A 26,910-nucleotide genomic window follows, 5' to 3' on the forward strand; every position below is an offset into this window, starting at 1 on the left:
ACTTAATTAAGCCTGAGATAAGGTTAAGGAACCACAGAATAGATGGATAAATAAAAAAAAATTCAATAAATAAAATAAATTAATAATATAAATACTTCTGATTATTTTTCCTATAAGGACGTTTATATGTCAGATGTCAAAGTTTTCTTTTCAGAATTGTTAATATAACAGAGTTTCACATTTCAAACTCAGAAATACTGTAAGCTATAAACAATTTGTGCAATTCTTGTAATTCAAAATTATGTCATGTAATTAGGATTGCAATTAGGATAAGGTCCAAAAGAACAATAAAAATAAAATAAAATGAATAAAAAAAGATAATAGTAACTTTCAGGTTTTCTTTCTTTCACATTATCAAGTTTCTAAATCAGAAGGCTTTTCTTCTTAGATTTGTTTATATCAAATTATACATGCTTATAATGATTATAATTGCTTATCAAACAGTTATAATCTCTGTCAGACATAAACCAGAAAGAAACCTATAATATTCAGATTTCTAACCTATTTTGTGCTAATGCAAGTTTACATCTTGAAATTCTAAATTATATCATGCAATTAAGCCTGAGTTAAGTTTAAGGTGCCAAAAAATAAATGAAAAGATTAATGGATAAAAATGCCATATTTTTAAATTTAATGAAGTGCTTCTTGTCTGGTCTGAGACCTGCGTTACATCGTATATCTATCATGCAGTGAGGATCACTGATTTTTAAATAAATCAGACCTTAAACATGGCAGTTTTATAAAGGAAAGACAGTTCAGCAGAGGCAGTGAGGCTGGCTGGCTGAAATTGAAAGTCTGTATGCATATACCCCATAATAATCTCACAATTGCTTATCAAAACAGTTATCATCTCAGTCAGAAATAATCTGAAATGCGAGCTATAATCTTTAGACTTCTAACATATTTTGTGCAAATCCAAATTACACCGTTATCAATTTCTTTTAGAATCTATGGTAACTTACTGTAAGCAGTTCACCAGTAACTTACTGTAAATCAATTACAGCAAAAACACTGTATTTACATTTAGAGCACCATTTATCTTGCTGTATGTATATATATATATATATATATATATATATATATATATATATATATATATATATATATATATATATATATATATATATATATATATATATATATATATATATACAAAATTGTATGTATATCTTTACAGTAAAATATACAGTAATTTTCACAATTCAACTTTAAAATACAGTAACAACTGCATAACTGAACAGTAAAATACAGCTCATATTACAATTAAATACTGTATAATTTACACAAATCATTAACAGTGTATATCGAGGAATTGTTTTTAGAATTGCTAGACAAAATGAACTAACCCTCTCCGATTTCTTACCTCTAGGTCGATAGGAGACCACGGCCACAGTGAGGTGGATCTCTCCAGGATGGAGGTCTGGAGAGGAGCTGATTGAGTAGTAGCGTGGCTGTAGGAGAGGCAGCTGCGTCAGGAGCAGGGTGGAGGGGATCTGGAGGGACGGAAACTCCTCCAGCACCTCCACCATGGTGGGATTATTGTACCACTTCCACTCCTCGTACTCCTGCAAACCCTGAGGCGATACAAAAATGAAGGCCAGAACATCAACATGACGTTCTCAATAGCCCTGCTTTGGCACATAAACGGCAGTGAATGGCAGACTTTCAAAACATTCCGCAAGCACCTTGTGTTGTGGACTGTCAGCGTTGTAATTTGCGTAAAAGTATTAGTCATGTTAAGCTGAAAGGTTCTTGGTGCACTCGTCACCACATCAATCCAAACCCATGCACTTTTATGAAGATGAAAGGTTATTTAGCACAATATTCTGGCTGTTCTTTTATTTTATAAGACAAACAGAGATTTGCTACAGCTGTCAAGTGGATGAAAGGCAACAAAATGTGTACTTTACACAAAATGAGTGCTTGTATATCACAGTTTTTGGAAAACTGTATATTAGAATAAAGCGTGATGCTGGAATAATGATGCTGAAAATTCAGGATTTTACTGTATATGGTAAAACAGAAAGCTTTTTAAATTTTTTTTTTAATTCAGTTTGCAGTGAGCATAACTGACTTCTATAAAATACATTTAAAATGAAAGATTATCTCTCCACCCAACCAAATAAAATAGAAAACACGCATAAACAAACAAACAAACAAAAAAACTAAACAAAAAAACTGTCAGTTGTGTAATTTGTGTAAAAGTGTTAGTCATGTTTAGCTGAAAAGGTTCTTTTCAGATCTCTTTTTAAAGATGAAACTTTGTCAGCTTGCACTCCTCACCACATCAATCCAAACCCATGCATTTTTATGAAGATGAAAGGTTATTTATCACAATATTCTGGCTGTTCTTATTTTTATAAGACAAACAGAGATGTGCTACAGCTGTCAAGTGGATGAAAGGCAACAAAATCTGTACTTTACACAAAATGAGTGCTTGTATTTCACAGTTTTTGGAAAACTGTATATTAGAGTAAAGTGTGATGCTGGAATAATGATGCTGAGAATTCAGGATTTTACTGTGTATGGTAGAACAGAAAGCTTTTTTAAATTCAGTTTGCAGTGAGCATAACAGACTTCTATAAAAGTCATTTAAAATGAAAGATTATCTCTCCACCCAACCAAATACAATAGAAAACACACATAAACAAACAAACAAACAAACAAAAAAACTAAACAAAAAAACTGTCAGTGGTGTAATTTGTGTAAAAGTGTTAGTCATGTTAAGCTGAAAAGGTTCTTTTTAGATCTCTCTTTAAAGATGAAACTCTGTCAGCTTGCACTCCTCACCACATCAATCCAAACCCATGCATTTTTATGAAGAAGAAAGGTTATTTATCACAATATTCTGGCTGTTCTTATTTTTATAAGACAAACAGAGATTTGCTACAGCTGTCAAGTGGATGAAAGGCAACAAAATCTGTACTTTACACAAAATGAGTGCTTGTATATCACATTAAGATTTCATATGCCTGAGACAGTTTCAAGAGTTCCCACTTAGATATGCTTGGCGTATAAAGCAGGTTTGGCATGCTGTCCCGGGAGAAAACCCTGAGCTCGGAGATATTTGAGCCCAGGGCTCCCGCCCGGTCGATAAGCATATCAGGAGATCCGAGATCAGGTAGGTCTCGAGAGCTCCCCTTTTAGAAAAGGGAGGAGATGGGGTGGAAGGGGGGATTCTTCCAAACGAAGATAGAAACAGTAGGGAGAAAATGATCCATTTATAGTAGACTAGGATCACTCTGATTGGATTATTACTGATTACAGATGAGTGGCCAGACATGCTCAATCATATCACGTGCTCCTCTCGAAATTAGTTTATGAAACTTCACTTAAATTTACTAGAACTTCTATGTTAAGCTGCTTTGACACAATCTACATTGTAAAAAGTGTTATATAAATAAATAAATGAATAAATATGAATTGAATGTGGCTTTAATATACTGTACAGTGATGCACTGATTATACTACATTGTCCTTTTTGTGACCTCCCTGCAGGCACAAGATGTCAACATGACGTCATATTGACGTTGTACCCCAATGTCAAGGGGATGTCGGATTTTGTTTGGAAATGAAAACCGGGTTGGCATCAGAACCCAATGTCAGGCCGTTGTCAATGTCCAATGTCTAACATAAAATCAACCTAAAATCAACCAAAATATCAATGTCTAATCATGTTACACCTTGACATTGTGTTGACGTTACCACTATGACATCTATCAGACGTTGGGTTTTGGTCACTTTTCATCACAACCTAAAATTAACCAAATATCAACATAATTTGAAGTCGTTATTAGCCGTCAAAATAACGTTGTCCTTAGACGCCGGCTAGACATTGAATTTTGGTCACCTGACGTCATGACATAAATCTAACCTATTATTAATATCTTATGATGTTGTATGCCTGCTGGGTTCCTATACTTGAACAGGAAAAAAAAATAGCATTATTGTCCTCATCATTGCTGACAATCTGATTAATATCCAATATGATCAATATTCTGATTGTAAACAAGTGAGTGCTGAAAATTTTGATTGTGATTAAACAATATGATGAAAATGTAATGGTAAAAATGTGGGTTGGTTGGTACTGCTATTGAAATTAGTACTTTTATTTAGCCACAATAAAAGAATTAGCCACAGCCATTTCAACCTGCAGCCCAAGACCGGTTACTCACTGAAGCTAAGCAGGGCTGAGCCTGGTCAATACCTGTATAGGAGACCACATGAAAAAACTTGGTTGCTGTTGGCAGTGGTGTTAGTAAGGCCTGCAGGGGGCACTCAACCTGCTGTCTGTGCGAGTCCTAACGCCCCAATATAGTGACTGGGACGCTATTCTGTCTTTCGGATGAGATGTTAAAACAAGGTCCTGACTCTCGTTGGTCATTAAAAATCTCATGGCACTTCTCGTAAAGAGTAAGGATGTAACCCTGGTATCCTGGCCATATTCTCCCCATTGGCTCTTACTCATCATGGCCTCACAATCAGCCTCATTTATCGAATTGCCTCTATCAGTGTCTCTCCACTCCACCTATAGCTGGTGTGTGGTGAGTGTACTAGAGCGTTGTCCTGTGGCTGCCGTTGCATCATCCAAGTGAATGCTGCACACTAGTGGCGGTGTGGAGAAATTTTACAATTGGTCAACAGTGAAATTATAGAATATATAAGTTTCATATCTATTCATCAAAGAACTCTGAACTTAAATGTATCACAACTTGCGCAAAAAAATGCTGTAGCATTTTAAGGATTAATATTAATATTAAGGACAAAACATTTTTGAAGTGACAAATCAGCATAATTGAATAATCCTGAAAGGACCATGTGACACTGAAAACTGGAATAATAGTTGTTGAAAATTCAACCATTGGTTGTACTAATCTATAAAAATTTAATTGAATCTAAATCAAAAATATTTATGAGATCAGGAAAAAAATACATTCACACAAAGTAATAATATTCTTTAATATAGAAACACTAAATATATATTTGTAAAGTTTACCAAGGGGGTTAGTTTTTTGCTTTAAGCAAACCGAATAAAACCTGTATAATTAAATAAAATCAGAAACCATCATTTTTCACCCTATTTAAAAATTTATTTTGAATGAAAGACACAGTAGTTTGACTTTGTTCAGTGTATAGTGTCTCTGAATTGTCAAAACACAAAACAATTCTTTCTACTGATGTCAAAAATGAGAAAAAAATGTTGAACCTGATACAACTTTTTAATGAGTTTTGGAATCAGTGTGTAAATGTGATTTACACAATGTGAGGTCAAATGCATTTTTTTATCTGCAAAAATTGTATATGTATATATATAGATATATCAGACCAGTAATTGAAAATAGAATTAGTAATTGAAAATACAATTAGTATGTCCCAAATCATAGTATGTTGAAAAGAGTATGCCAAAGGTTCCCTTGTGGTTTACTATTTCCGGTAAAAATTCAAATTGTACAAGCGTCCATACTCGAATCACTGATATTGCCCACAGTACATTGCGCGTTCGACGTAAATTTGATTAGAACTACAAACGCAGGTGAAAAGTGTAAATAAACTACAAACATGGTGGACGCGCGAGACCAACTGTCAAGTAGAGAGGCTTCGGTAAAGATGTTTGTAAGATTTAATATCTAGCCAACTGGAAAATATTTAAATCACGTTTTCTGTATTATATTTTATCTGCAACAACAATATTGAACTTATAACGATGTGATTGGACATTAACATCTGAATGCATAATTATCCAAAGACCTGAGGAGATTTCTCTGCATGAAAGACTCATGAACGGGAGATTAACCTGCTGCTGCTTCTCCAGTAAGGTAGGAAATTAAATATGAAAGAAATGTGGATGTTGTGTGGATTATTGACAGGGCTCGTAATTAAGCAACATAATGATCTGCTAACGAGGAAGCAGTACGTCCCAAAGCTTGCATGCTCATCTGTTACACACTCAAAAGTATATACATACTTTCAGGGCGTAGTATGTGAATTGGGACGCAGCAACTGTGAAAGTCACCATCCTCCATGACGTGAAGTCGGCTGAAAGAACGTCTGCTACAATCTGTCAATGTCCTGGTTCCCTCCATCCCTTCGTCAGAATCATTTGAACCACAAACAATGACTCACTAACTAAGTAACCGCTTTTAGCAACATTTCGAAAAACTGCACAGAGTGTTTCGGTGGGAGGCAATGAAAAGAGAAATATTTCTGTGTCTTGGTGTTGACGCTCGTGCGACAAAGCAAAACATTCTCAGAAAAAAAAGGAAGGGGAAAGAAGGGGGTTGATTTTCAGAGCTAATAAGTTATCAAACTGAGAAAATTACTGCCGATTTGAAGCGGAAAAGCCAGAAACGCGTGCAGTGAAGGTGTAGAAAAACGAGTCTTAGATCGTGAACAGCTTCTATTGATGCAAATAATGTCTCACTATAATTGGCCAAATACACGTGTGCAGGTGTTTGTTGTTTTTCTTACCTTGCTGAGCACCTCTAGTCTCTTTCTCTGTTTCTCGTTAGTCGCTAGAGGAGCAAACTGCTGCAACAGTACAGGACTAGGAGGGGTTGTTATGTCCAGAAAGTATTTGAAGGCCTGATAGATGGTGCACGGTGGAATACGACTCTCATCCGTCCAGTTGCTTATCACTCCTGTAGAAGATAAAGATGTTGGATTTGTTAAGAATATATTTTGAGTTTGGTTGTATTTTAAGCTTTGCGTTAAATCTTTTATAAAAATATTATTACAGTAGAGTTAAAAATGCACTAACCATCAAGATATGTACATAAAGTCATAAATGTTATCGTTTACTTTATTTTCCACTAATTTAAATGTCCGTCTGTGTTGCATGTACAGTTGAAGTCAGAATTATAAGCCCTTCTGAATTATTAGCCCCCCTGTATGTTTTTGCTGATTGCGTTATGTTATAAATAAATCAGTTGGAGCACTTTGGCCATTGTTTATTTATGTTACGATGTCTTAGGATCATGAGTTTGGTTTAAGTTGGAAACGTAACAAACTGCATTGAGAAACGATACTGGCTGAATCACTTTCAGAATATTTTTTTCCAAGCAGATGCCTAATAAAAAACATTGAGAGCTATTTAGACTCTACTCCACTTTTAAGAGCTTGAGCATTTAAAGCGGCGGACAACAATGTTTCTGTATGTTGCTGTACTTTAGAAGTGAATATACACTTACTTTATTAGGAATACCTGTCCAGCTGCTCGTTATTGCAAATTTCTAATCAGCCAATCACATGGCAGCAACTTAAAGTATTTAGGCATGTAGACATGATCAAAACGATCTGCTGCTTTTCAAACCGAGCATCAGAATGGGGAAGGAAGGTGATTTAAGTGACTTTGAACCTGCCGTGCTTGTTGGTGCCAGACGGACTGGTCTGAGTATTTCAGAAACTGCTAATCTACTGGGATTTTCACGCACAACCATCTCTAGGGTTTACAGAGAATGGTCCGAAAACGAGAAAATATCCAGTGAGTGGCAGTTCTGTGGGTGCTAATGCCTTGTTGATGCCAGAGGTCAGAGGAGAATGGCCAGACTGGTTCAAGCTGATAGAAAGGCAACAGTCACTCAAATAACCACTCGTTACAACTGAGGTATGCAGAAGAGCATCTCTGAACACATCAAACCTTGAGGCGGAAGAAGCAGCAGAAGACCACACCGGGTGCCATGCCTGCCAGCTAAGAACAGGAAACTGAGGCTACAATTCACACAGGCTCACCAAAATTGGACAATAGAAGATTAGAGAAGCATTGCCTGGGCCGATGAGTCTCGATTTCTGCTGCGACATTCAGATGGTAGGGTCAGAATTTGTCATCAACAACATGAAATAAAAGCATGGATCCATCCTGCCTTGTATCAACGGTTCAGGCTGGTGGTGGTGGTGTAATGGTGTGGGGGATATTTTCTTGGCACACTCTGGGCCAATTAGTACCAATTGAGCATCGTGTCAATGCCACAGCCTACCTGAGTATTGTTGCTGACCATGTCCATCACTTTATGACCACAGTGTACCCATCTTCTGATGGCTACCTTCAGCAGGATGATGCAGCATGTCATAAAGCACGAACGATCTCAGACTGGTTTTTTGAACATGACAATGAATTCACTGTACTTAAATGGCCTCCACATTCATCCAGATCTCAATCCAATAGAGCACCTGTGGGATGTGGTGGAATGGGAGACTCGCATCATGGATGTGCAGCCGACAAATCTGCAGCAACTGCGTGAAGCTATCATGTCAATATGGACCCAAATCTCTGAGGAATTATTCCAGTACCCTGTTGAATCTACGCCACCAAGGATTAAGGCAGTTCTGAAGTCAAAAGGGGGTCCAACCCAGTATTAGTAAGGTGTACCTATTAAAGTGGCCGGTGAGTGTAGTTGTAGTTATTTTTTTTTACAGTAGTTTCTTGGTTAATTTTGGTTTGAAAGGGCCTTTAGACATCTTTAAAGTACATTGAACACTTCAAAACTTCAGACTGTTGAAAAACAGACACTGAAAAAAGGTGTAAACAAAACAAAAATGCAAATCAGGACATTCATGCATGACCACCAGGTGACATGCATTGATATCATGCTCCACAAATGACAAAATAGTCAATAAATGTAGTCAAAGGTATGTATCATTTGTATTTTAGTCATAGCATGTTTATGTAAGGACAATATTACCGTTAAAGTTATTAACGTTACTCAAAATGTCTGCTGTAACTCTCAAATCTAATTTTGTTTAGTGTTAGACTGCTTTCATGTGGCTTTTTTATGTGTTTTGAAATCCATATCTTTTCCATTTCTAAGGTATGACCTAAACATGAATACATGATGACTGTTTTTATTTCTGTGTCACCTGTACCCTTAAAATATGCCTTCTTTTGTTAAAATACCTCTTTTTCTGCCCAATAATGGAGGATTGGATGAAACCACATCTGTGCTGATTGTCAGGTAAAGGAAAAAGAGCTGCAGCAACCTCATTTTCCCTTGGTAAAAGGTCACAGGCTGGTTTTCAGTCATCCTGACATATTTCTCAACAAGGAAATGTGAGAAATCTCACTTGAGATAACCTTTTTAAAAAAGACCGAAAAGTAGGCCTCATCATTAAAACTGATTTAACACTGTATGTTTCCTGTCAGCACCACCAGAAATAAATGTAATACTGCTTTAAGAATACTACAAAAGAGAGCACAATCATATTCAAGTCTAAATGCAGAATCGGTCTGCATTGGAATCATTATTATCAATGAAAGAGACATTCAGATTAAACACAAGATTTTGGCAACCAAACATTTACTCACAGAGACAGACTGTTTGAAGCTGCTACACTGTTGATTCTTTGGTAATTCTGACTGAACTAAAAGCATTTCTCATGTTAAATAATGTGCTTTCAATCACATGTCTACACTCACTGGCCACTTTATTAGGTATCCACTTTATCCTTTAGAACAGCCTTAATCCTTGGTGGCATAGATTCAACAAGGTACTGGAAATATTCCTCAGATTTTGGTCCATATCGACAAGATAGCATCACGCAGCTTCAGCAGGTTTGTCGGCTACATATCCATGATGCGAATCTCCCATTCCACCACCTTCCAAAGATGCTCTATTGGATTGAGTTATGGTGACTGTGGAGGTCATTTGAGTACAGGGAACTCATTGTCATGTTCAAGAAATCAGTCTGAGATGATTCACGCTTTATGACATGGAGTGTTATCCTGCTGGAAGTAGCCATCAGAAGATGGGTACACTGTGGTCATAAAGCGATGGACATGGTCAGCAACAATACTCAGGTAGGCTGTGGCATTGACACGATGCTCAGTTGGTACTACTGGGCCCAAAGCCCACCATTACACCACCAGCAGCCTTAACCATTGATAAAAGGCAGGATAAATCCATGCTTTCATGTTGTTGATGCCAAATTCTGACCCTACCATCCGAACGTCAAAGCAGGAAAATCGAGACTCATCAGACCAGGTAACATTTCGCCAATCTTCTTTTGTCCAATTTTGATGAGCCTGTTTGAACTGTAGCTTCAGTTTCCTGTTCTTAGCTGACAGGAGTGGCACTCAGTGTGGTCTTCGGCTGCTGTAGCCCATCCGCCTCAAGGTTGGACGTGTTTTGTGTTCAGAGATACTTTTCTGCATACCTCGGTTGTACAAGTAGTTATTTGAGTTACTGTTGCCTTTTTATCAGCTCAAAGCAGTCTGGCCAGTAGATCAGCAGTTTCTGAAATACTCAGACCAGCCCGTCTGGTGCCAACAACCACACCATGTTAAAGTCACTCAAGTCACCTTTCTTCCCCATTCTGATGCTCGGTTTGAACTGCAGCAAATCACCTTGATCATGTTTACATGCCTAAATGCATGGAGTTGCTGCCATGTGATTGGCTGATTATAAATTTGCGCTAACTAGCAGTTGTACAGGTGTACCTAATAAAGTGGCCTGTGAGTTTATGAGGGTTTAATCTCATGTTTGAGGCATGCTCCCATTTCCCCATTTAAGCCATTTCATTCTGTTTGTTCTCTGTTGAGGAATTTTATTAATTACATAATGTTATTTATCTTGTTTCACAGCTCTTGCATTTGAACTCTGCCTTTCTCCTTCATTGTATCCATATTATTAAGTCATCAAAGGACAAACAAGTTTTTTTTTTAGAAATATCTCTGGATATTACATTACATTACAATACACGAAGCAATCACAAAAGCAATGTTTTACAACTGCAAATGCAAACACAAATGCAACTCTGCTTGCACATATTACAGTGAGTGTTTATAAGCATACCATACTGATAACTTTGGAAGCTTAGCCTATTATTAATACCTTACAATGAAAGATAATTGGATTTACATGGGATTTAAATAGATTTGTTACATGCAAACACATTGTCAACAGAATGCTGGATTTCTAATTGAAGCAAAATCCTTTTGATCATGTCATGTTTTCCTTGTAATGTATCTGTTTGTGCTATTAATTAGTGGTTTATTACCTGCTTATTATTAAGATATTAGCTGTTTATTAGTACTTATAAAGTACATATTCTGCATGACCTTATTCTACATTCCTAATCCTACCCAATACCTAAACCTAACTACTACCTTAATAACTATTAATAATGGTCACACTTTATTTTGATGGTCTGTTTGTTGAATTAAGTTACACTGCATCTACATGCCAACTAATTCTCATTAGATTATAAGTAGACTGTTAGGTTGGGGTTAGGGTTAGTGTAAGTTGACATGTACTTGCAAAGTTTCTTATAGTTAAAAAGTAGTCATAATCTAGATTTAAAAATAGACAATGAAGTTATAGAAAGTGTTTATGCAATTAAGTTTCTTGGTGTTTTGTGTCTTGGTGTATTGGACCATATAATTAGTTGGGAACCGCAAATAAATAATGTGATTTAAAGATTAGTAAAAACTGTAGCAATAGTGTATAAAGCAAGAATTATCCTGGACAATAAATCAATGTATGTATTATATAACACACTGTATTATATAACACAAACGTTTCCATATATGAGTTATTGTGTTGAAATTTGGGGGAATACATATAAATCTAACATACGATCCTTATACAATGCAGAAAAAAGTAATCAGACTGATACAAAATGTGGGGTATTTGGAGCATACAAATCCTTTATTTTCAAAATTGAAGATACTTAAGTTCAATGATTTGGTTAAATTTAAAACGGCACAATTTATGTTTAAAGCTAGGAATAAATTACTTCCGAAACGCATATAAAATCTTTTGATTTTTTTACAATGTGACACATGCAAAACTCTGCAGAAATGTTATTGCTTTCATAAGCTTTGGAGCAATGACTGTAAAACAATATACTAGCTTTGGCGATGTAACATAAATTTCGCTCGGCTGTATTCAAAATGACATTAATATTTTCAAAGTGCACTGCGAAGGGAGTGCAATTGTAAACATGAAGATTGCTAAAACTGAACTGTAAAAATACTTTAAAAGCAAATTACACCTAAGAGAGATGACTTTAATGCTTTTTAAAAAAATTATTCCAAGTTTAAATGTTAGAATGTTCTAAACGAATAGGCCATAGGGGGATAACTGGGAATAGAACACAGCCAGGAATTATAGCCCTTTTCACACATGCAGACCTTTCTGGAAAATTACCGGCAATTTTCCGGAAAGGTCTGTATGTGTGAACAGGCCCTTTTTGAAAATACTAATAAATTTATTAAAATATTAATAAATATGTTTACAAATACAAGAGCTGCCTTATAGAGCTCATTTCTGGTTAATGATGTCAGAATTTACCCTTAATTTGGAATAGATGTGTGAATGGTCTTTTCCATAAAAATTCCGGAACTTCCTCACCTGTGTGAACAGCGCTTTTACGAATTTACCGGTAAAGTTCCAGTAATTTTCAGGATATTTACCGGTATCACTGTGTGAAAGGGGCTTATGTTTCTAACTACAGCTCCAGAGGTGTAGTTCCAAGCGCACAAGATTGTGACGCAGTTTACGAATGTTCGTTGGAACGACGGATCTGGGAAACGTTAAATCAACGAACTATGTTTGTCACAACGGAACTTGAGAGTTTAGTTGGCTAACGATGGTTTTTGTAAACACACCCCAGGTCTTTTCTGCTCTTGTGTCTTTCTTTTCAGGCTCACCTGCTATCTGGCCTCTCTTTGGGCCTTACTCTTACTCTGTGTGTCTAAAAATGTTCATTACATTCAAGTTGGGTACAATTAATGTTATATGTTTCATAATTTCATACAGTTATTTTGTAACTAATTCAGTTGTAGATAATTATTGTCATTAAATCATTTCATTTTCAAGTATTTTGTGAATTATCTTTGATTTAATTTAACACTCAATTGCTCCATATTGCAATACAATACAATCACATTATAGCGACACTCTACCACATATTTTAGCTATTATAACCACACTTATTTTTTCGTTTTAGTATAAGATTGCAGATTTAAGATTATCATACTGATAACATTTTTGGTCATTCAGCAGAACTACAGTTCGAACCGCTATGGTTAAATCCCATTCTTACAGTCATTATGGTCATTTTTAGTAAGTGTTATGAGTGAACGCTAGCTCAGTTTCCAGTAAATGTGACCTGTTCATCACTGTGGACCAGGTTACCCTGATCTTTAGCTTATCACAAACACCAGAACACCTGATGAACAGACTGTTCGGCAGAAAATTGCATACAGAGAAAACCTCTCATGGGTGTTCACAGGCGTGAATTCAAAATAATGTTTGAGGGGGTTTGCCAGACTTATACGGACATAGTATAAGACATTGTACGGACACAGTATAAGAAGCATCACATCTCTCTTCTTATTCTTATTTCATCTGGTTTGCCATTTCATTCATTTGATGTCAATTCTGTCATTTCCATTAAGATCCCAAAGCAGATTTTTGAAAGACAATCTTCATATTGAATTGGTTTCAGATATGTGCATGTTTTTATAAGAAGAATGAAATATATAAAAGTTTTTGACAGTTACCTAGAGCTGTGTTTCTTTCCTCCAAGAACTCCACTTTCACAATTTGATTGACAGGCGGCGCATCCTCCAGTTTCTCAATAAGAGTGGTAACAAGATCTTCATTGTTGCCAGGGAAAACACCTAAATGGTCTCCAGGCAAGTATTTTAGGCTCTCGTGGTTGTTTGCATCAAGACGAACAAAAATCGTCAAACGGCTGATAGACAGGAGGACAGAAAACGTGGCAATGTTAAAGAGGTGGAGATTACAAAAAAAGGTTTTGCAAAAGTTACAGAATAATTATTCAGAAAGACAATTATCAATACAAAACTATTATTTCCAACCCTATTAAAAAACCTAAAACGTCCTAACAAGTAAAAAATAAATAAAATAAATGTAAAAATTGGGGGTGGGGGGTGTTATACTTATAAATCGGGATATTATACCAGCACATCTGTCAAACCAAGCAGTACACCTTTCCAATTCACAGTTATTCAATAGAGCACATTGTTGCATCTTGTATCCAATTACCACTAACAAAAAACTAACTGATACACAAAATCAAATGGACAATAGCATCAGCGATTGATAATATTGATAGAACGCCCCACAGCAGGCAAAACATTGCTATCGCCTCCTGACCGCTAAGTCACAGGCTGAGTGATTTTTCCTTTATTTTTAGCAAAAAAGCTGGATAATCATTGTGCAATAAGATAAGGTGTTACTAACTAACTAGGAGATATGCTTGAGCTGCGCTTCTACAGAAATTCCATCATAGAAAGAACGGCCAGAAAGGAGAAATTTATGGATTTGTGCTAAATTGAGCCATAACAATCTAAAATACCTCTGTCAGTACGTTTGTATGATTTTTGTACAGTTTCTATTCTAATTTGCAGGTTGAGCGCAAATAAAGTGTAAATTGAAATGCAAAGTTGAAGTGGAAATAGCAGAAATAGATTTTCTCTACAAGCAAATATTAGTCTAAGCAATAGAAAATGACACCAAATATAAATGACACAAATATATACTATAACACCATCACCAATGACTAAATCACTGAGGAATATCCACAAGATAAATGTAAACTTTGCAAACTGGAGTTCTGACAGGGACATGAGGGTTTTAAATGACGGGTTTGAAAAATGGCTGTGTGTGCAAAATATGGGTTGCAAGTGCTCACAATTTACAGTTTGTCTGTTTTGTTCTAGTGATATGTAATCCAAATATTTTTGGCATGAAATAAATGGAAATGTTGTGCTGCTTTAAGTTCCCAGTGTAGCTGCCATTATGGCCCATTGTTTTGTTTTTTTGTCTGCTAGTTTTCGCACAGATCACGTGACTGAAAACTATCAACTGGCTACTTTTGACAGAATAGTCAAACTGAACAGTAGCAGGGTAAAAATAAGGTATTAAATCATTTTAAGGTTATCGACAATCAGTTACCTACAAGTTTCTTTTATTTTGTTTATTCTTATAAACAATAAACAACATTCCTGGGCGTCCAACAATATAAAATAACACATTTACATTAAATGTTCCCAAAAAACATGGGTTTATGACCCATTTACGTAAGAACTTGCTCCATGGGCGTTGCTAGGCCTATTTTAAGGGGGCTGTAGCCCCCCTGTATTTCTACTCAGCCCCACTAAAACTTTTGGGATAAACTGTATGCTAAATTATCGCCTCCGTCCCCTTTAAATTTGATATGAAAACAGCGGCAGAATTCGGCTCCTCCACGTTTTTTGTTTTTCATTTGATCAGCAAACCACAGCCGTGGACAGCGAGAGAACAAGGTGTGTGATTATTGATAAATTGTTATAATATCTGCTTATTTGCCGTTCTTTGATATAGATAAACTTGTATCACCCGTATCCCAATGCCATGTAGTCGGGTTTTCTCAGCGTTCACCTCATCATCACAGCTGTTTCTTCCAGCGAAAAATGTAACTCTTAACAAACATTTCGCTATTTTTATTTCAAATAAACTACCAATATTAAACCCTTTACAGTTCGTGTGGCATTAACTATACCATACAGTCTTACACAGAAAGAATTAAACACAGTGACAGTTGAAATGAGTACATTCTCATCACCGAGTCACTGACAAAGTTAGAAGCATCAAGTGTTGTCTAGCATTAAAAAAAATACTTCTTATTTATTATTATCATTCAGATCGTGAAATATGTGAATTAGCCTGTAATTTTAAAAATACATATTTATATGTCATTTAATTAGAAAAGTGTCAGTTTGTTTATTAATACATGGAAACAAAAATGCACTGGAATATAGAAAGTGGTTTTTACAGTAAACAGGTGGATTATTCAGAACTCAAATGGCTGTGCCTGTCTATGTAATACAGTGGAATACTCGTATACAACCCATATTAAACAGACATTTTTAAGTGTATTACTATTCATTTACTAATTATCAATGTAATATTAGGCTTCATATATATATATATATATATATATATATATATATATATATATATATATATATATATATATATATATATATATATATATATATATATTTTTTTTTTTTTTTTTTTTTACTTTACAAGGAGCTGAGCCCCTCTAAAATAAAAATCCTAAAATCGCCCCTGACTTTTTCTATTTAAATGTAACAGACTTCAGTGAAAATATAAATCAACAAAACTCCATAGAACATCAGCAGAAACATACTTTGATCTGGCACTTTGTAGGTTCTGTCTCTGCATGACTTTGGCCCCATAAACTTTCTTCTTATGGATGCTGTAAAGCGCTGTTGGTAGACAAAGCACACACGCACACACACACACACACACACACACACACACACACACACACACACACACACACACACACACACGTGCACGCACACACACACAATCAACAATTAAAATGTTCAGTGTGAAATTAGACTATATAAAAAAAACAAAAGGCAATTTAGCGGCCACACGTCTTGATTTGCTATAAAACTCACAATGGAGCCAAACCACCCATTTCAAGATCATTTCGAGGACTTTAGATGCAACGCTGCGACTTAGAAAATGAGACTTAAAAGCCATGAATGCATTGTTTACACTTTCGCTAATTGAATAAGGAAGTGTTTACAATCCTCCGGGTAATGTTAACACAGAGCTGAGACAATCCGTGCCAAACTAATGAGCCACTAAAATGGCAGCGTCTTCAAGAGTCAGTTGCTATGCATCATAAATTTGAAGTGAATGGGAAAAAAAGCATTGCCATTCACAGGAGAAGGACTTTAAGTATCATTTAATTTGATAAAAGCTTATTGGCTTTCTGAAATGATGAGTCATGCATTGATGAATGAAAGGTATTGCAGCGGTCGTGTACCTTGCGTTAGCGTTGGTGCTTCAGCCGTGTATGTCATCCGGAACTTGCTTTTCTTCCAGCTTCGATCGTTACTAATCAGGGAATCGTTTGCTTTCTCGATGTTAACATCGTCACCGACACAAAAAACGTCACATGCAGCCTGGCATAAAAAAGGATTTAAAAACTAGGATCAATACTCATTCTTTGCATGATAACTCCTGTTAACTATGCATGATGTCTCATACGCTAAACCATATAATGCTGGGCAAAGTTTAATCATGATTAATCACATTTAAAATAAAAGTTTGTTTTGACATTTATTATATGTATTACACATGCATAAAAACACAACCATACAAAACTTAAGCATAGACATTTACATTTTTATACACGTTGTATCATATACATATAGATTTTATATCTAGATATTAAATTGACATTTTCTCAAATATACAGTTGAAGTCAACATTATTAGCGCCACTTAGATTTTTTTTTTTTTTTTTTATATTTCCCAAATGATGATTAACAGATTCAGGAAATTTTCACAGCATGTCTGATAATATTTTTTTCTTCTGGAGAAAGTCTTATTTGTTTTATTTAGGCTAAAATAAAAGCGGTTTTTAATAATAATAATAAAAAAAACATTTTAAAGGTCAAAATTATTAGCCTTTAAGCTATATATTTTTTTCGATAGTCAACAGAGCAATCCATCTTTAAACAGTAACTTGCCTTATTACCCTAACCTGCCTAGTTAACCTAATTAACCTAGTTAAACCTTTAAATGTCACTTTAAGCTGTATAGAAGTGTCTTGAAAAACATCTAGTCAAATTTACTGTCATCATGGCAAAGATAAAATAAATCAGTTATTAGAAATGAGTTATTAAAACTATTATGATTAGAAACCCCTGAATTATTAGCCCTGGTTTATTTTTTCCCCTATTTCTGTTTAATGGAGAGAAGATTTTTTCAACACATTTCTAAATATAATAGTTTTAATAACTCATTTCTAATAACTGATTTATTGTATCTTAGTAATATTTTATTAGACATTTTTCTAGACACTTCTATACAGCCTAAAGTTACATTTAAAGGCTTAACTAGGTTAATTAGGTTAACTGGGCAGGTTAGGGTAATTAGGCAAGTTATTTAAAGATATTGTTTAAAGATGGTTTGTTCTGTAGACTGTAGATCGACTGTGGACTATAGATGTAGACTGTAGATTGAAAAATATATAGCCTAAAGGGGCTAACAATTTGACCTTAAAATGTTTTTAAAAAAAATTAACACTGCTTTTATTCTAGCCAAAATAAAACAAATAAGACTTTCTCCAGAAGAAAAAATATTATCAGACATTCTGTGAAAATTTCCTTGCTCTGTTAAACAGCATTTGACTTCAACTGTATATATTTTGTATGTTGAGCAAAACCATAAATATAATGCTGGAAAATAAACTAAACTATGGTAAACTAAAGCAAAATATTTGCTAGAAATGTATTATTCTTTTATTAAGCAATTCCTTAATGGCTTAATAAAAGAATGAATGCACAAAATAAAATAATTTTACACAATTACAGTGTGCAAAGCAGTGACTGAAAACTCACAATAACTATGTATTAAGCATTATGAGCTAAACCATAAATATAATGCTGGATAAGAAAAGAAAAGAAAAAAGAAAAGAAAAGAAAAAGAAACGAAACTAAATTTAACAAAACCAAAAATAAACAAAACAAAACAAAAATATTACTAAACCTGAATTAACCTGACTATACCAACTTAATGACTGCTTAATATCATGAGCTAAACCATAAATATAATGCTGGATAAGAAAAGAAAAGAAAAGAAAAGAAAAAGAAAAAGAAAAGAAAAGAAAAGAAAAGAAAAAAGAAAAGAAAAAGAAAAGAAAAGAAAAGAAAAGGAGAAAAGAAAAGAAAAGAGAAAAGAAAAGAAAAGGAGAAAAGAAAAGAGAAAAGAAAAGAAAAGAAAAGAGAAAGAAAAGAAAAGAAAAGAAAAAGAAAAGAAAATGAAATAAAAATATTTATATTCCTAAAACTGAATTAACCTGATTATACCAACTTAATGACTGCTCAATATCATGAGCTAAACCATGAATTTAATGCTGAGAAATAAAATAAAAAATAAAAAATAAAATAATATAAAACAAAGATTATTCCTATGACTAAACATATCTGACCAAACTTAATGACTGCATATTAAAATAATTATTCCACAAATAAAATGACTTTTACAGTGTGCAAAGTAGGACTGAAAACTCATGATGTATAATACAGCATGAGCTAAACCAAAAACTAAAATAAATATAATGCTGGAAAAATAAAATACAAATAAAAATAAAATATCAAAATAAAATAAAAATAATTATATTCCTGAAACTAAATTAACCTGACTATACCAACTTAATGACTGCTTAATATCATCAGCATAAATATAATGCTGGAAATAAAATCAAATAAAAAATGAAATAAAAAAGATTATTCCTTTGACTAAACATATCTGACCAAACTTAATGACTGCATTTTACAGTGTGCAAAGTAGGACTGAAAACACATGATGGATGATATATTATGAGCTAAACCATGAAATAATGCTGGAAAATAAAATGAATACAAAATAAATAAATAAATCTGACAACACCAAACGTAATTATTGCTTAATAAAATAATCCACAAAAAAATATTTTTACAGTGTACAAAGTAGGACTGAAAACTGAAAAATATTATGTATCATGAGCTAAAACATAAATATAATGTTAAAAAATAATAAAAAAAATATCTAAGTAATATGAAAATTAAATAAAATAAAAATAATTGTTATTCCTAAAACTGAATTAACCTAATCCACAAATAAAATATATATTTTACAGCATGCCAAGTAGTGACTGCAGCCCACTATTCTCTGAGGGCGATACCTTAAAGACCTTCTTAGCCCACGTTCTGAAGGATTCCTCCTGGCCGCAGAGTTCGTCTCCTTCCCCCATGCGCAGGATTCGTTCCCCGCCAAGCTCCTCGAACAGCGTGTCCACTGCGTGGGCAAACGCACAGAAGTGTGGGTATGCCCGAGAGCCAAGGCCAAACACTGAGAATCTGCATGAGAGAAACCGAGAGCTGAAAAAAAACAACACTCAAAAGTGCATGAAACACAAACAACACCACATGCAGCGCATATATACAGAAAACCAAGCGCATTACGAGAGTGGGACGGCTGTGGACATCAGGCCAGAGGCTGTGAGCTTTGATCCTAAAACTATTAAAACTAAAATTCAAGGACAGAGAGGATGTTACGCAAGCATGCATACGCATACGTGTAATGCTCGCAAGTCAAAGCCGATATGCAATAAAAAGTATGAGTGTGAAATTTGGGTTGATTGCTTTAGAATGGAATTTCTTTTCAAAACTGAACTTTCAAATGTTCTTTGGCTTTTTGTGTTTGTAGTTTTGAAGAACTTCAATTTAAGCCAGAGGGACTAAATAGAGACATAGAAGAATAGTATAAAAACAAGTCAAAGTTACCAAAAATTTAAATAAAATAAAAAACTGCAAGAGAAATTAAGAGAATAGGCAAATATTTGTATTTTTTGACTGAATATTTATTGAGTTTTTTTCATGATAAGCAAATATATTTTGCATAAAGACTTGCTTAATTGCTGAAATGCAAACATTACCTTTTTCTATCATGCATTTATGTATTTATCATGTGAATTGTACTTTTATTGATCAATTGATAGCTAGCTTAAAATCTTTATGGTCTTAAAATGCTCCTAAATGTCCAAAAAACTAAATTTATTCCTATTTTTGGAACACTTTGGAACAAGGTGCTGCATGTAAGTAATGTAAGTTTTGACTCTCCTAAAACATAAAAATACCATAATATGATTGCAGATATTTGAGAAACATGCTAAGTGAAAATTCTTGTTTATCTGAAAAACAATGTCAGATATTCAGCTTTGAAAATGCGCGCTACGTTCAGGAACGCTGTTTTTGTTTAGGTTCTTTTAACCCATGCCACTTTAGCTAATTATATTTTAGCACCCAAGGTTGCCTTGTTGGAAAAGCGTGTATTTATTCATTTAGAAAGGCTTTCGAAGTATGCATCCGTGACTGAAATGCCACCTCCGGTGAACAGTAGCAGACTCTGAAATGAGACGCAGATTCAGAGTTCCACATGAGGTTATTAAGGAGCAAATAATATGATTATTACGAGCGTAAACATTAGCTGAGCAGGTTACATTGTAACCCTGTGTCCTAACAACACGCTGCGTGATGAGATTTGCAGTGCAATTTGGCTGTTTGCACCAGACGAAACATGACAGAAATTTAATTACAGCCAATCAGAAGCACAGAATATGCACTCACGAAATGGTAAGGTTTATAATCTGATTAATACTATTTAATACTGATCTAAAGTTCAATTTCAAATGTTTTATTTTATTTTCAGGTGAACTATCTGCTGCTGCTTTCAGTAGTATGGCAATAAATGTCTAGTAAAATAGCATTCAAACTCACATTGTTAGAATTTAACACTGAATAAAGCACGAGGTGTTCATGAGGTGATCATTGTCAAAGTTTTCTGTTATTCATCTGCAAGCTTATTAATTTGAGGTGTTGGTTAGAACAAAAACTTTTAATGTGGAAAATATTCCTTCTATCGCATGCCATTGCTTTAATAAAAAAAAAAAAAATTAAATCAGCTTTTAGGCTTGATCGTGAGAATCCGGCAACCTTCGCTTGCATTTGTTTTGATCCAGGTATGCAATACCTAGTTCAACCACTGGCTGCCAAACAATAATGTGTCATTTTTTTCTTCTTAAATCTATTTAGCATAAAGAACTGTTGACTTTCAATTCAAATCAATCATTCAAATGTTACAATTACAATTTTATAGTATTTAAGAAATTAATGTTTTAAAATCGCATGATATTGGAAAAAACAGACACTGTGATTTTTAGTTTTTCTGCGATACATATACTTCCTGATAAAAGTCTTGTCATCGATCTCAGTTGTAAGAGCAACAAATAATAACGACTTCTAGATGATCATTTGGAAAATTGGCAGAAGGTAGATTTTTCCAATGAATCATCTGTTGAACTGCATCCCAATCATCACAAATACTGCATAAGACCTGCTGGAATCCACATGGACCAAAGATTCTCTCAGTCATCAGTCAAGTTTGGTGAAGGAAAAATCATGGTTTAGGGTTACATTCAGTATGGGGGTATGCAAGAGATCTGCGGAGTGGATGGTAACATCAACAACCTGAGATATCAAGATATTTGTGCTGCCCATTACATTACAAACCACTGGAGAGGGCAAATTCTTCAGCAGAATAGCACTCCTCATACTTCAGCCTCCACATTAAAGTTCTTAAAAGCAAAGAAGGTCAAGGTGCTCCAGGATTGGCCAGTCTAGTCACCAGACATGAACATTATTGAGCATGTCTGGGGTAAGATGAAGGAGGGGGCATTGAAGATGAATCCAAAGAATCTTGTTGAACTCTGGGAGTCCTGCAAGAACGCTTTCTTTGCCATTCCAGATGACTTTATTAATAAGTTATTGGAGTCATTGCAGAGATGTATGGATGCAGTCCTCCAAGCTCATGGAAGTCAAACACAATATTCGTTCTTTTTCCACTGCATGACTTTATATTCTATACTGTACATTATTTCTGTTAAGTGACAAGACTTTTGTCTAAGTAAAGTCAGACCTTACTGTCCTAATTAAATTATTTAAAATCAAGGCTTGATCATATTTTATTTTGGTAAAATAAGCGTAATCTACAGGCCTCTCATATACAGTAAGCCACTTCTGATACCAAATGATCAACTAGAAGTTTTGTCAGGTTGCGATATGAATATTATTTTCTATATATTAGTTTTTCATATTTTTATATTTTATATATTTTTGTGTATGTAATATATAATATAATAAAATAAACCAACAAATTAATCAACTTAAAAAATATTTTATTGTTGCTTTTAGGTTTTGAATTAAGCCCTTTTTTTAGGAAGATATTTAGAGATGACCCTCAAATGTTTGAGCAGTTTTATATTCTTCCAAAAGTCTACAAACGTGCATTCAGTACCTGACATTAGCAAGCGGTCCAGTGCTCTCGAAGTTGGCTTTAGATTCAGGTTCATCGCTGGAGGATTTGCGGGTGTCTGAATATGAAGAAACGCTGTTAAATCGCACCTTGTACGTCCTGAGAGAGAGAAACAGAGACAGATTTCTTTTTGTGAATGGTCTGACTGTGCAGACAAGACCAAAAAAAAAGCATCTTATGCATTAACATGAGTGCCTGTTGCATATATGCTAAGACTTGTGTAGGTGTCTAAACCGAAACACTGAAAGAAAAAAAAAAGAAAATCAATTATGTGAAAGCAGATGGGTGGGAAGACGAGATGGAAAAATCCCTGGTTTGCCTCTCCACTCACTTTCTGTCTTCTACGCTGGTGGTGGGATGTCTCATCTCCATCAGTGCAGCACCAAATTTCTGCAGCATGTAAAAGAGGACAAAGTAAGTTACTTGGCCTCCTACGCATGTTCACAATCACTAATTCAGAAACACAATTCAGAAACACAATTCACTAATTTCCTCATCAATAAATATTTGAGCCCATTAGTGGTGTATTGGTACATGTTTTACTACCGAACAGTCATGATACGGGTGTGACGGTTCGGTTCATGTGCTCTCACGACAAATATAGTCAATACAAATATGCCGAAAATTTTTCACAGTATGTCTGATAATAGTTTGTCTTCTGGAAAAAGTCTTATTTGTTTTATTTTGGCTAGAATGAAAGCAGTTTTTCATAAAAAAACAAAACAAAACTGAAGGTCAGTATTATTAACCCCTTTAAGCAATATTTTTTTTGACTGTCTACAGAACAAACCATCGTTAATGATTTGCCTAATTACCAAGTTAAGCCTTTATATTGCACTTAACACTGCACACTAGTATCTTGTATACTAGTATACTGCACACTAGTATATTTATATAATACAGTTCTCACTGGTTCTTGAATCTGATTGGCTATACACTGTAAAAAGCCAAGCTATATTCTCCAAAAAATAGCACTCGTCCAGCCTCTTCATCTTAGAGCGACAAGTAGAGGACACTACAGTTTGACAAATATTGCAACATAATATACTTTTGAGGATTTTTTAGTCGAGAATGTAGTTGTTTAGATTCCAACCCTTCAGTTTATTTATAAGGATAGTGCCTATTTTAAAATATAAAAATTTCTGAGAGACAGCGCGTCGGTGGCCATTAGCCTGTATTTGAGTTTATTTATAAGGATAATGCCTATTTTAAAATATTTATAATTTTAGTGCATCGGCCGCCATAAGCCTGTCTGAGCAGACCAAAGAAAGTGATGGTTGACAATCTGCCACAAGATGGAGACAAAGACCACATAAGTCCTTAGGTAAGAAAAACAGCATTTTCTCAGCAGAAATTGCAAACTACAACAACAAATCATTGTGAATCACAAAATTGATGGTCTCAGTCGATTGTATTCTGTTGTATTCTGTTCAGCCTTATAATCTTAAAGTGTGAGCAAAAATGACTTTTGTCATCACTTTAAACATTATGCTAGAGAATCATTCAAATACTAGCCCTTAAGTGATGTTTGTGAATTAGCAACGGTTTCTGCTGTTCTGACGGTCAGCCGCAGATGTGAATAATTGCTGGAAGAAAGTAATTCCTCATACAAAGGGATGTTGAGACTCTCCGTGTTTGATTATCTCTTTTATAAACATTATTATGCCGTCAAACTGTTGCATAAACGCAATAATACACTCATAGCTCTGCAATGTGGCTGTATAGTGTTGCTGGTGGGACACTAAGGCAACGCACGCCTCCTACCAGTGTCGATATACAGCCACATCACACTGCTACTTGTGTTATATTGATCATACATATACTGTAAAAGTGAAACATCTTAAAGAGCCCCTATTATACATTAAAATGGGTCATATTTTGGTTTTAAGGGTCTCTAATAACAGGCAAAAGGTCAAAGGTCTCTAATGCATGCAAGGTCAAAAAACACTTTCATTGTCTTATAATATGCATTTATTTTTACCTAATTATCCCAGCGACTCTCATATGATTCGTTCAGCGATTCATTTGTTCACAAACCCCTTCTTAGCGCGAAGCTAATCTGCGCTGATTGGCCGATGACACCCTGTTGCAATTGGTCGACAGCAAGACAGTGAAATGCTGAGCACGGCATATCGACAATTTTGAAGCAGTCAGAGTGCATAGTGTATATGTGAGCATACCTGCCAACACTCCTGTTTTTCCCGGTAGTCTGCCGTATTTCAGACCCATCTCCAGCCACCCACCCATTTTTTTTTTTTTTTATTTTTATATTAAACGTAATTTCAACCACCGCCTGGTCCTCAGCATTTTGGTATGGTCTGTGAAACCCCCTGGTTGCCAGCCTTGATATAGGATCCAATTGCAGCGGCCGCCCGAAACACGCTTCATGTGAGCCCAATGCAGGAATGCATTAAAGCAGTGCAGTTAAACACCAGCATATTGCTCCATTCTTAACCATGACACACATTGAGTATTAATCCACACAGTGGCAAAAGCTGAACTATTTTGAATCTTGACTGCTACACGTGTGTAAGAACAGCTGATGGTGGCCATAGCAACGACAAACGGCAGTGGAACACGAGCTCACAAACGCATTTAAATCCGTAAACAATGTGGCACACGTCGCATTTTCAACGTGGCATTAGACGCGATATGAGAATATAAAGAGTTAACCAGATACAGTACAAGCAGCTACAAGTAACAAAACACAATTAAATACATAATTTGCAAGCTAGAGAAAACAAGGAGGCAGCCATTTTAATCGCACTTACTTACACTTGTGAAATGGAGGAAGAAACTTATCCATGATCCATGTACTGATAAAGTTCCTGTCAAGCTCGGTCAAAGTCTCGTACATCAATAGTCTTTTCTGATCCTTCCTTTAACAAACGACCGACGAATCCCCCGTTGTAAGCGTGTAGATTGCTGAAGCACTTGTCAGAAAGTTGACAGAAACACAGCACAGGCTGAGCTATAGTGCTGAGGTATTTTTTGCAAAAATAAACCTCAAGCACTGTCTCTTCACGGTTTCTTCTTTGGGTAGAGAAAATAACACTAACTTTCCTCTCACACTTCCAATAATATCCAGCTGAGCACAGCGTATTCTTGACTTGATTCAACCGGGACAGCGTTTGTCTTCCTCTTTTTCTTTGCTACAGTGTTTGTGGGCGGGGCCGCAGGTTTCAAATTTCCCAGGTTTGCATGCGAAACAATTGGGCAGCGCTTAAGTTTCATATCGACGTTACATGAAACGGCAAATACTCCTTATCAAGACGATTCATTTGAAGCACTATGAGTCGACTCTTTAATAGATGAATCAATAGTTTTAAACACTGTACACTTTCAGATTTAAGCCTTAGCTGGATATTTGCCTTCACATAGAGCTGTGTTACACACTACATGGAAGGTCATTTTCAAAAACCCATAATAGGGGCTCTTTAACTGTCCTGACTAAACCAGTAAACCACTAAATCAGTTTTGCAAATGACGAAACTAAGACAAGCGTGCATATTGTGATTTAATTAAAGCTGTAGCAATTTTTTATATTAAAATTAAAAAAAAAAAAATCAAGTGTCAATATTTTTAAGGTACAACATCAAAAGTTATAAATCCCAAAAACTAGTTACGTGTGAAGTCCTTTATCTTCAGGGAGAGCATGTTTTGTTGTGTTGTGAAGTGTTGACACTTTGATTCAAAGCTGAAGGAGATGATTGATGTGCTCAATCGAACACTAGTGTGCTAAAGCAAACTCATACATTAATAACTCACCTCTCCATTTTCAGGAGGGTCACCGTTGCCGAATGTGCTTGTCACCACTATAACAAGTGTCTCGTGCTCCAGATCCACTGTGTCGTATTCATCCATGGACATCACCTGCCGGAGATGAACAACACAATGCACTGTTCATTGGTGCTGCTGAATGCACATGATATTACTGCTGTTAGAAAACTTCATTGTTTTTTTAGTACTACTGTGTTTTGTCTCTTTTTATTATAGACATGTAA

At 35.2% G+C, this 26,910-nt stretch overlaps 1 protein-coding gene across 2 annotated transcripts in view; it reads right to left on the reverse strand.

Moving 5' to 3' along the window:
* nos1 (nitric oxide synthase 1 (neuronal)) overlaps window positions 1–26,910 on the reverse strand; it is a 141,801-nt gene that overhangs the window by 25,129 nt on the left and 89,762 nt on the right. For both annotated transcript variants that reach the window (XM_056457385.1, XM_056457386.1), the window contains exons 15-23: window positions 26,675–26,779; window positions 23,238–23,296; window positions 22,889–23,005; window positions 19,719–19,893; window positions 16,813–16,951; window positions 16,159–16,237; window positions 13,499–13,692; window positions 6,469–6,638; window positions 1,364–1,574 (exon numbers count right to left, since the gene is read on the reverse strand). In XM_056457385.1, coding sequence (XP_056313360.1) covers window positions 1,364–1,574; window positions 6,469–6,638; window positions 13,499–13,692; window positions 16,159–16,237; window positions 16,813–16,951; window positions 19,719–19,893; window positions 22,889–23,005; window positions 23,238–23,296; window positions 26,675–26,779 — 1,249 coding nt within the window. The remainder of the gene's footprint in view (window positions 1–1,363; window positions 1,575–6,468; window positions 6,639–13,498; window positions 13,693–16,158; window positions 16,238–16,812; window positions 16,952–19,718; window positions 19,894–22,888; window positions 23,006–23,237; window positions 23,297–26,674; window positions 26,780–26,910) is intronic.

The sequence above is a fragment of the Danio aesculapii genome, chromosome 5 (genome assembly GCF_903798145.1).
Source record: "Danio aesculapii chromosome 5, fDanAes4.1, whole genome shotgun sequence".
In the NCBI taxonomy this organism is placed as follows: Eukaryota; Metazoa; Chordata; class Actinopteri; order Cypriniformes; family Danionidae; genus Danio; species Danio aesculapii.